General features: G+C 49.9%; 1 protein-coding gene across 5 annotated transcripts in view; it reads right to left on the bottom strand.

Annotated features, from left to right (window-relative positions):
• The window catches only part of ZNF683 (zinc finger protein 683), a 13,010-nt gene extending 6,142 nt beyond the window's left edge, over positions 1–6,868 (bottom strand). Inside the window, exons 1-4 of one of the 5 annotated variants that reach the window (XM_017856471.1) lie at positions 6,594–6,868; positions 6,258–6,341; positions 1,338–1,465; positions 472–676 (exon numbers count right to left, since the gene is read on the bottom strand). In XM_017856471.1, coding sequence (XP_017711960.1) covers positions 472–676; positions 1,338–1,465; positions 6,258–6,341; positions 6,594–6,606 — 430 coding nt within the window. In that variant the 5' untranslated portion in view covers positions 6,607–6,868. Of the gene's footprint in view, positions 1–471; positions 677–1,337; positions 1,466–3,534; positions 3,654–6,257; positions 6,342–6,593 lie in introns of those variants that run through there. The other 4 variants (XM_017856472.1, XM_017856473.1, XM_017856474.1 and 1 more) reach the window with 4 other exon arrangements.
• Between the last annotated feature and the right edge of the window lie 4,914 nt (positions 6,869–11,782).

Raw genomic sequence — 11,782 nt, 5'->3', positions numbered from 1 at the left:
TTAGCCGGGGGTGGTGGCACATGCCTGTAATCCCAGCTACTCTGAGAAGCTGAGGCAGGAGAATCGCTTGAACCCGGGAGGCGGAGGTTACAGTGAGCGGATATCATGCCATTGCACTCCAGCCTGGGCAACAGAATGAGACTCCGTCTCACAAACAAACAAACAAACACCTCTCTAAGCAGACAAAGTACCATCCCCAACCCCCATGACCTGGGCTATACCTACACCAGCTACCACACACACGTCTGAGAAGCCAGTGCCCAGCTTCTCTGGCTCAGGTATCACCACTAGAAAGCCCCCTGCACCCTCAGGCAAGAATTCCAAGGCCAAAATGTGGAATTACAGTATGGCCAAGGCTCTGTCTTCATCAGTGACACTGCGTTGTCTCCACCACCCATCCCCAAACCTAGCAGTGCCCCCCAGCCTCTAGCCTCTGCCAGGCACAGGTGCAGCCCCGTGCCCTGGGCTTACTCATGCTCAAGGTGTCCTCTTGGAGGCCCTGCAGGGCTGTGCCCAGGGGTGCCGACCGTGGGGTGCACAGGTTCAGGTCCATGTCCTGTAGGCAGGCCAGCAGTGCAGACCTGCCCGGTGCCAGGGGCAAGGGACACAGCCAGCTGGCACAGGATGGACCATGAGCATCCACTGTGTCTGGAAGTGGTCTGCAGGCTGAGAAGACCTGGAGGGCAGGAGCAAGGGGTTTGGGGGCTGGTGACTGGGACTCCATGGGTCCCTTAGATGGCCCCTACCCCGATTTTAGTTTCCGAAGGGGAGAATAAGCTAAAACAGCCACCACAATCCATATCTGTCACTCAAATGACATCTCTTCCTTCATCCAAAGATCTCTTTCCCCCAGAATTTTCCCACCCATTGCAAGATTGCCCTCCTCCTGTCCCCAGGGCCCCCTCTAGCCCTGTTCTCCCTCCCTGCCCAACCCCATGTACCTCTGACCACCCTGGTCCCCAGGGTATCTCAGACCATCACTGTAATTTGAATGGCACCACAGTGAGCCCAAAGAAAATCCCCATCAAAGACTACAAACTCCGCAAGATGGCCCTGAGCCCCCGCTCACTAAGGCCCAAGGCCATGGTCATAGCAGCCAAGCCTGCTGCATGAGGCTTCCCCTTCTTATTCCCCACAGGAGAGTCTGAGTCCTTGAGGCAATGGGGAGAGGGTCTGTGGCTCCTCAAAGGAACATCCCTATGACGTGCCTGGACTAGGGGGTGCTCAGGACTGGGGAGGAGGTTCAGGTCCCTTCAGACATTCCCCCTTTTCCTCCTAACGTCACCTCCTACTATAAGCAGACTACCCACAAAGGTAAGGCTGGGATTCTACCTTACCTGGTCATCTCGGAAGAGCTGGAAGCCCAGGCTGGGAGACAGGGAGCCCCCTGTACCTCCCAGGGCCATGGGCCTGTGGCAACAACCCAATTGTGTGGCTGGTTCTTCCTTCATATCCCCATTACCTGCTGGGAAACAGGTGAGTTACAGGTAAGCTGTGGAGGTCCTGCAAATAGGAGTCTGAGTTCTAGGATTGGCTGTCCCATTAACATGCTGCGTGACCACAAGCGATTCACGTCCCTTCCTGGACTCAGTTTCCCTATCTGCGAAATGGGAAGGTTGGTCTAGTTGATGTGTAAGGAGGCTCTCACTGTTGACATTTAGAAGCCAATGATGCTCTCCTGGTAGGTGTGGGAAGATTAAATAGAGATTGGCCAGGTGCAGTGGCTCAAGCCTGTAATCCCAGCACTTTGGGAGGCTGAGATGGGAGGATCTTTTGAGGCCAGCAGTTCCAGACCAGCCTGGGCAACATAATAAGACCCTCATCTCTACAAAATAAAAAATACGGCAGGCACGCTGGCTCACACCTGTAATCCCAGCACTTTGGGAGTCCAAGGCAGTTGGATCACCTGAGGTAGGGAGTTCAAGACCAGCCTGGGCAACATGGTGAAACCCTGTCTCTACTAAAAATACAAAAATTAACTGGGCATGGTGGTGCACACCTGTAATCCCAGCTACTCAGGAAGCCGAGGCATGATAATCACTTGAACCCAGGAGGCAGAAGTTGCAGTGAGCCAAGATCGTGCCACTGCACTCCAGCCTGGCAACAGAGTGAAACTCCTTCCCCCCCCCCCCCAAAAAAAGAGGAAGGCCCATCGTTCCAGCCTGGGCAACAGAGAAAAAAAGAGGGAGGCCCAGACAGTTGGATCACCTGAGGTCAGGAGTTTGAGACCAGCCTGGCTAACATGGTGAAACCCCGTCTCTACTAAAAATACACATTAGCCAGCCACAGTGGCCTCATGCCTATAATCCCAGCACTTGCGGAGGCTGAGCGCAGGGCGAGACTCACCTGAGGTCGGAGTTCTAAGACCAGCCTGGTCAACATGCTGAAACCATCGTCTGTCTACTAAAATACAAAATTAGCTAGTGTGGCTGTGGGGCGCCGCACTCCAGCTACTCAGGGAAGCCTGAGCAGCGAAATCGCTTGAACCCAGGAGTGAGGTGCAGCTGAGCTAAACATACACTCATTCGCCTGGGCAACAGAGCCAAGACTTTGTCTCACAAAAAAAAAAAAAAAAAATAAAAAAAAAAAAAAAAATTAGCTGAGCTGGGCGTGGTGGCTCATGCCTGTAGACTAGGGAGGCTGAGGCAGGAGAATCGCTTGAACCCAAGAGGTGGAGGTTGCAGTGAGCCGAGATCACATCACCGCACTCCAGCCTGGGTAATAGAGTGAGACTCGCTCTCAAAAATAAATAAATAAATTAGCTGGGTGTAGTAGCCTGTGCCTATGGTCCCACTCGGGAGGCTGAGGTGGGAAGATTGCTTGAGCCTGGAAGGTTGTGGCTGTAGTGAGCTGAGATTACACCACTACACTCTAGTCTGGGTGATGACAGAGCAAGACCCTGTCTCAATCAATCAGTCAATCAATGGAGATTAGCCATTCGGAAGTGAAGAGCAGAGCTGTCTTGAGAGGAGAGGAAGGCCCTCATGGAGGTTACTTCCAAGAAAGTGCAGAGATCTGAGGAAACATTCCAGATTCTTCAGGGCTACAGAGAAGCCACCCCCTTCTGTGCTGAGAGGGATCCCTGACTCTACCAACCAGAGGCCCCCCACCAAGGGGAACCCTGCATCCTAGCTCACCCAGACAGCTCTTCTGGACAACTGAAGACACCTCAGTGTCCTGTCACCCAGGCTGCCCAGCTCAGCGCTCTCACCAGGGATAAAGCCTGAATGAGTGGACCAAGCCCCTGGATGCCCCTGACTGGCCTGACAGAGAGACGCGAGTGCCCAGCTGTCTGCTCACCCAGCACCAGGCTTCTCTGCCATCTTCCACCTGAGGCCACACAGCACAGGGGTCACTTCAGCCCAGCAAATGTCCCAAGACCCCTTCCCCGTCCCCTCAGGGACCACCCTTTGAATCCCAAATGCCTCTCAGACCCTAAAATCCTCACTCCAGTGTCTCAGCCCTCCAAAACCCCTTCTCCTTTCCCTCTTTCCTCTCTCCTCCCAACGCTGCTTCAGGTCTCAAAGCAAATACCATTGCCACCCGAAAGGCCGCTGGCTGTGGGGCTCTCCACTCGGCGCTGCAGCAGTGCTCCTGGCTGGGAAGGAAGGAGGTGGGCAGCCAGGCCACAGCTGCCTGTGGCTGAGGCCCCGGTGGGAGTGAGAGATGGCAGGAAGGTGTTACATTTGAAGTTGCCACAGATAGGAAGTGGGTGCAGGCAGGCCTGGGGGCCCTGCAAGGCCTGACAAGGGGGCACTATCCACTCATCTTTGCCTACCTGTGGCAGCTCTGGAGGACAACCTACTGGTGTGCATTGCAGTGAACTGGGGCTACTGGAATTTCAGGATGTGTGTATGAGTGGGGCGGGCTGTTATTTCTGTTCTCAAAGAACCCAGATGGCTGGGCAGGAGGACAGAGTAGGGCTCAAAGGCTGGACAGGGAGGCCTTCTGTGGAGGGGAGCCAAGCTGAGATGAAGACAGGCATTGATGACAGGGAGACAGTGATGGTGACAGGTAGGGACAGGAACAGGCAGAGACAAGAACAGGCAACATAGAAGGATATGGAATGAGACAGAGAACAGAGCAGGCAGCTGATCTCACAGAAATAACAAACACGGTTTCCTCCTCCAAGTCCCATCTCAGATCTCCTGACCCTGGAAAGTTTTATCCTCTAATCTAGAGGCCCCAAGAGGCAAAAGCTAATTCAAGGACATGGCCAGGTGCGGTGGCTCACACCTGTAATCCCAGCACTTCAGGAGACCAAGGCAGACCCTCTCTTGAGCCCAGGAGTTTGAGACCAGCCTGGACAACAAAGCAAGACCTCATCTCTACAAAAAATACAAAACTTAGCTGGGCATGGTGACTTGCACCTGTGGTCCAGCTACGCAGGAGGCTGAGGCAGGAGGATCACTTGAGCCCAGGAATATAAGCCTGCAGTGAACTAGGATACTGCTACTGCACTCTAGCCTGGGTGACAAAGAAAGATCCTATCTCTTAAAAAAAAAATAGACATAGCAAAATGGGTGTAAGGCATGACTAGGCCAGGTGCGGTGGCTCACATCTGTAATGCCAGCACTTTGGGAGGCCAAGGTGGGCCAACTGCTTGAGCCCAGGAGTTCAAGACCAGCATGAGCAATATGGTGAAACACCATCTCTACAAAAAATACAAAAATGAGCCAGGCATGATGGCGTGGGCCTGTAGTCCCAGCTACTCAGGAGACTGAGGTGGGAGGATCACTTGAGCCGGGGAGGTCGAGGCTGCAGTGAGCCAAAATGATGCCACTGCACTCTGGCCTGGATGACAGAGCGAGACCTGTCTCAAAAAAACATAGATAAATAAGGAAAAGACATGTATAGATACAAAAAGGGAGGCCTCATAGGCCAGAAGGTGGCTTTTTAGCCTGAGCAATGTCACTATTCTTGTGAGCATGAGAAGAGGCATCATCCCTGCAGCCTCACACAAATTCTGGTGTGCGTGAGTCTGGCCCAGGGTGCAAAAGCCCCAGCCAGCCATCAATCTCCATCCCAGCCATGCCACCCTGGTGTCCCAGAACACACAGGGACATCTCAGGCTGTGCACCATGGGCTGGGGCATGTTCCTGGGGTTTCTCGGCCAGCTCAGCCCCTTGGGCTGTGACTCACCCTCTACTGTGGAGAGTCCTCCACATAACTGATCCCAATATGTTTGTGAGCATCTCAAGGACAGGGACCTCTGTCTACTCATTTTGGTTTTCCATGTAGACATTTGTCAGGCTTTTTTGGATGCCCAGCATCTGAAACTTTTCCCCTACGTGAGTTTTGAGGGAGGCAAAAGGTACCTCCCATTACAAAAGCCAAAATGGCCAAATACTTAGTTTCAACCTCCCTCCCCAGCACTTCATGCAGGCACACTAGGACTAGGTCGATCAGATTGTCCCCACCCAGATAGCAGGTCAGAAGCCAGTGCCCCTGGCTGAGTGCAGTGGTTCACGCCTGTAATCCTAGGACTTTGGGAGGCTGAGACGGGCAGATCACTTGAGGTCAGGAGTTCAAGACCAGCCTGGCCAACATGGTGAAACCCTATCTCTACAAAAATACAAAAATTAACTAAGTGTGGTGGAATGTGCCTGTATTTTCAACTAGTTGGGAGACTGAGGCAGGAGAATTGCTTGAACCCGGGAGGTTGCAGTGAGCTGAGATGGCTCTGCTATACTCCAGGCTGGGCGACAGAGTGAGACTACATCTCAAAAAAAAAAAAAAAAAAAAAAGCCACTGGCCCTGAGGTGGCAGGTCTGTGGAGACTCTTCTCTACAACAAAGGCTGTGGTACCACATCCGGCTTCCAGGGCAGTGGAGGAAAGAAGGGGGTTTAGGGGAGGCTGCAGAGTCTGTGCAGGGCTGGTCCTGGGGTTTGATATTTGGCCATGGTCTTGTCTACTTCCAGCCTCCCTTGATCCATCCTGTTCTCCAAGCCTCACTCTCCAGACTTCTCAGACCTTCTGTGAGCTTTTCTAACATCTTTTCAACAAATTCCTTCTGCTTAAATCCTCCTGAAATGGTTTTTGTAGCTTACAGCTGATAATACTGCATTATACATGCTCGGAATGGAAGATGAAGTAACAGCGTTCCAGTTGGAATTGTCCAAGGAGCAGAGTTAATAGCCACCTTTACAAGCAGCTTTCTTGCTGTGTCTGGCACTGTGCTAGGGGCTTCATAAACTTTATCTCATTTAGTCTTCACAATAAACCTGTGTGGTGGATTTTATTATTAGCAACTCACCTAGAGTCATACAGCAAGTAGTCAGGAGCTCTTTAGTGGCAAACCTCAGACTCTGCCATCTCTTGGCCATGTCAGCTTCCCCCACTACGACAGATACCCCCTCATTTCTTCCTCTCTTGCTCTCTCTTCTGACATGCTGTTCCCAGTGCTTCCCCCGAACCCTCAGTATCCTTCAGCTTAATGGGGGCTTAGTTCACCAAAACTCCACTCCCCAAGAGAGCCCTCCAAGAACCCCAGGCCACAAGCCTGCCTCCCCTGCTGTCTTGCTGGGTATCACAGGGAAGTGAGGGGGCACCAAGTGAAGTTTCCTCCCCTCCAAGGCACATCCCCACACACCTTTGGCTTCCATCTGCCAGCTCTGCCCTCTCCTGGCATCACACTCTGCTCCCAACTCTCAGAACACTTTGCACAACCTCTCCGTTAGAAAAAAATAAAAAAGGAAATGGCCTTGGAGATTTCCAAATCTCCAATCCTGAAAGCTCCCCGGCTTGGCTAGGAAATGTCCCAGGAGGTGGGCTGAGGACAGACTCCCTCAGGTTCCCACGTGGAGCAACCTCTGCCTGCCAAGCCCTTCCTTGCTCTCATCTCCCAGATCATCTGTCTTGTCAGCCTCCATGCCCTGTGATGTCACAGGCCTAACTGTGATGCCACAGGCCTAACTGTGACATCAGCTTTCCCCACATCCCCTGGGGAGGTAGCACAAAGCGAGGAACATGGTCTTCTAACTGGGGAACGTGAGCAGATGCCTTGACCAGACCAGAGACCCAAACCAAGGAAAGGCCGTGGTCACGGACCACGTGAGCTGGGGAAGTGCGGATAGAGGGGAAGTAGGGAGCTGACTCCAGGTGCAGGGGCACATTCGGGAGGCCTCTGAAGAGGAAGTGCCTCCACAGTAGGGGACAAGAGCTGGAGGGGCTGGGTCCTCGGGCTCTTGGTGCTCACTGCACACTTTCTTCTGCCTTTCGTTAGTTGCAAAATAATGCATACTAGTGGTAAACATTTCAAACAACAGAAAATGTAAAAACAAAAAAAGGAAGCTCCTCCTCCTTCACAATTTCCCAGTGGTCAATGTGAACTGTTCAGTGTTTACCCTTCCAGACATTTTTCTGTGAACCAACAAGCAGGTAAATTGATTTTTTTGATTGCTTTTTTTTTTTAAAGGAATGAAGAGACTTATTGAAAATGAAAGTCCACTCCGCAGTGTTGGAGCAGGCCTGTGTATAGGGGTTCAAAGGCCCTGTTACAGAGTTTTTGAGAGTTTAAATACCTTCTACATGTGGTACACCCTATGTAAATGAAGAGGATGAAGTAAAGTTACAAAGTCATTTACTCAGGGTATCTCCTGTGGAGAAGATATTTCCTGTCAGAGCTGAAGTGTGAATTGGCCTTATGTTTCCTGCCTCCAGACCCTATTTCCCTGCCTCATCTCCCGGCTAAGAGATGTGATTGTGATCTCCATAAATCTTCATGGGAGGCAGAGGGACCGATGGTCTTTTTCTGCAACTGCTTCATGCTGGCCTGGGCGTAGTCCCTCCCTGTTGGGAATCATGAAACTCTCACCCTGTTCTGTCTAGTGGAGGCAGGGTAGCTTCTTGATGGGCAGGGGTGGTGTCTTCACCTGGATCCTTTGTTGCATGATCATCTGAAGCTTGATGGTCTTTTTTTGCTGGCATGCCAGGTTTCTGGGTTCTCTCTCCCTGAGCAGCCCCAGGGATCCTGCTTGACTCTTCTTCTGGGCTGGCTCGCCAAAATATGTCACTGGTGGGGAGTGTCCAGGTTCTTGGCATCTTGAACAAAGAACTGGACAAAAAGCAGAAACAAGGCAAGGAAGAAATGAAGGGACTTATTGAAAATAAAGTACACTTCACAGTGTTGGAGTGGGCCTGAGCATAGGGGCTCAAAGGCTAAATTGTTGATACACATTGATCTTTCGAATTTTCTTTTCTTTTTTTTTCTTTTCTTTTCTTTTTTTGAGATGGAATCTCACTCTGCCTCCCAGGCTGGAGTGCAGTGGTGCGATCTTGGCTCACTGGCAACCTCTGTCTCCTGGGTTCAAGCAATTATCCTGTTCAAGCTGGGACTACAGGCACGCACCACCAAGCCCAGCTAATTTTTTTGTATTTTTAGTAGAGACAGGGTTTCACCACGCTGGCAGGCTGGGCTCGAACTCCTGACCTCAAGTGATCCACCAACCCTGGCTTCCCAAAGTGCTGGATTACAGGTGTGAGCCATCATGCCCAGTCTCTTCTGGGTTTTCTAATAATCCATTGTGGGCATCATTTCATGCCATGAACATACCTATCTGCCTCCTGCTTTTTCCTAACTGTATAATGTTCCATTGCAGGGTTGTGCTTAATATGTAGCATTCTCCTATTGGTGGACATATGGCTGGGATCCCATTTTCCCCTTTCCACACAGAGCTGGAAAAGACCTCCAGACAGAGTCAATATGCGGAGTGGTTAAGAATAAGAGCTCTACTGGATTTGATCCCAACTGGGTAACCTTATGGCAAATCACTTAACCTCTCTGTGCATCTTTCCTCATCTGTCAAATGGGGATAATAATAACACTTGCCTCACAGAATTCTTTCCAGGTTTCCTCAAGATAATCCACGTAAAGCCCTTAGGATGGTGCCTGGCCCAAAGCAAGCACGAGACAAATGTGGGTGACTATTGATATCGTACATTACCCTTTACCTAGTTAGGCAAGCGCCTGCAAGTCAGCTTCCCAAAAGTGTTAAAATTGTGATGGTTATTCCTGACCCACTTTGGAAGATCAGAATTTGGGCAGCATACTTGGAGAGATTAACTACATTTAGTTTTCTTGCTTTATTTATTGACCCTTTCCTGGTTGGGGATCATTGTTCTCATTCAATGCAGTCTTCCCCTACCCCATCCACACACCACAATAATAATAGCTCTTGGCATGTGAGCGCTCATCATATGCCAGGAACCACGCAAAGCCATTCCACATGCTTTGTCTCAGCAGAGTGACTCTGGGAGATGAATACCATTATTCCCATTTTAGAGGCAAGAAAACTGACACTCAGATAAGGAAAATGACTCACTCAAGATCAGATGAACTGGCCGGGCATGGCTCATGCCTATAATCCCAGCACTTTGGGAGGCGGAGGCGGGTGGATCACCTGAGGTCAAGAGTTCAAGAGCAGCCTGGCCAACATGGTGAAACCTTGTCTCTGCTAAAAATACAAAAATTAGCCGGGCATGGTGGTAGGTGGCTGTAATCCCAGCTACTTAAGAGGTTGAGGCAGGAGAATCGCTTGAACTTAGGAGGCAGAGGTTGCAGTGAGCTGAGATCATGCCATTGCACTTTAGCCTGGGAGACAAGAGCAAAACTCAGTCTCAAAAAAAAAAAAAAGCCCACATGACTCCAAAGTAGAAAGCATAGAAACAGAGAGTAGAAAGGTCTTTACCAGGGACAGGGACCTGGGGTGTAAGGGAAATAGGAGATGAATGTCAAAGGGTACAAAGTTGTAGTTACTTAGAATGAATAAGTCTAGAGGTATAACATACAGCATGAGGATTGTAGTTAGTAATATTATATACTAGATATTTGCTAAAAGAGTAATTTTAGGTACTTTTAACACACACACACACACACACACACAAAAGGTAACTGTGAGGTGATGGATGTGTTAAATTGCTTGACTGTAGTAATCACTTTACTGTGCATATGTGTATCAAAACATCATGTTGTAGATCTTAAATATATACAGTTTTAAAAGAATCACATGACCCAAGTTGAGGTTGCAAGTCTCAGAAGCAAGGGAGAGCTTAGGGAAGACTTTCCAGGCCTTCGAAGAAGTGGAAAGGGCCACAAATACGTTTGATAGAAGGGGCTTCCAGAAAAATCAAGACAAACAGAGGCCATCTTGAAATGAGCTGCAGAATTAGCATTTGGTACCCGGCAAGAACGTCATTCATTCACATATTTATTTGCTTTTCTTTCTTTTTCTCTTTCTCTCTCTCTCTCCCTCTTTCTCTCCCTTCCTTCCTTCCTTCCTTCCTTCCTTCCTTCCTTCCTTCCTTCGCTTCCTTTCTTTCTTCTTCTTTCTTTTCTTTCTTTCTTTCTTTTTTTCTTTCTTTCTTTCTTGTTTTTTGGTAGAGACAAGGTCTGGCTATGCTGACCAAGCGGTCTCAAACTCCTGCCCTCAAGCAATATTCCCACCTCAGCCTCCCAAAGTAATTCACATATTTATTAATTTCCAGCTATGTGTCAGGCATTGGACTATTTTCTGGGAATACAGCCCATAGAAATATGACTCAGACCTTGGAATTACGGTCCAGCTATCAAGAAGCTTATTGGATGTTGTGAAATGGAAAGTAATGTACACCTGAGCTTATTATTAGGAGGGTAGGGGCTGGGGGAGCAAAGTAGAACTGGGGATGGGGTTGGCTGACTTCATGCACTAAGAAAGGGAGATAATGGAACCACAGCCAGGAGCCCCACTTCCTCCCTGAAAACCTCAAAAACTTCTTCAACCCATATCCATTGCCACCTCCAACCTTGAGGCCAGCCAGCTGACTTCCCAGACAGCTCAGCTTATGGGTCCAGGACCTCTGTCACATGGACACTTTTGAGGGGCACCAGGTAAGGACTCCAGGTCAGGAAGGGATCTGGGACATCACTGGCTTAGAGATTAAGCAGCTGTGTGGGGTGTGCCTCCACGGGCAGAGCTGAGGGTGGGGCTGACAGTGCTCTTGCCTGGCTCTTCTCTGTGGTTGACACCTCCCTCCCTCTGCCTGACACCCACTTGCTTATCTCCCCAGACAGCCCAGCTGTCAGGCTGTCAGACGCATTTGAGTTGGCCCTTGGCTTCACACCCCAAGGTGGGGAAGAGATCTTGAGTTAAGGTGTGCCTGCTCTTACATTTGCAGAAGGGGCCTGCAGACACTCTTGCATCTTCCCCTGCACCCATCTGTGACCTTCCAGTCCTTCTGTGGGTAAAACTGCAGATGTGTCTTCAAATGATATCCAAGGTCATGCTACTTATCCTCTCATCTCAACCATTCCAAGAGAATAGGAGACAAGAAGAGGTCACCTTGCTTGGATTCAAATCCAGCAGAGCTAATGTACTCTGAGCCACTATGTAAAACTGCCTACCATGTACATGGATGTCCTTTCCAGCCTGGCGTGGAACAGGGCAAAATTAAAGTCCACCTATATATCCACCATTAGAGGAAAGCTACATATTATGTACATCCATGCATCAGAATACTATGCAGCCAGGGAAAAGCAGGAGGTAAATTTACTCAATGCCTCCTATAGACCAAATCTCTTTATGATCATCTTATTTAATCTTCCTCAAAATTCTCCAAGGTGGCCAGGCATGGTGGCTCACACCTGTAATTCCAACACTTTGAGAGGCCAAGGTGGGAGGATAACTTGAGCCCAGGAGTTTGAGACCAGTCCGGGCAACATAGCAAGACCCCTTCCCTACAAAAAATTTTAAAAATAACTAGGCATGATGGCGTGGGCCTGTAGTTCCAGCTACCTGAGAGGCT

Source organism: Rhinopithecus bieti, unplaced genomic scaffold (assembly GCF_001698545.2).
Source record: "Rhinopithecus bieti isolate Rb0 unplaced genomic scaffold, ASM169854v2 scaffold_41082, whole genome shotgun sequence".
NCBI lineage: Eukaryota > Metazoa > Chordata > Mammalia > Primates > Cercopithecidae > Rhinopithecus > Rhinopithecus bieti.
The sequence above is the reverse complement of the archived record's forward strand: the minus strand, read 5'-3'. Positions and strand labels throughout refer to the sequence as shown.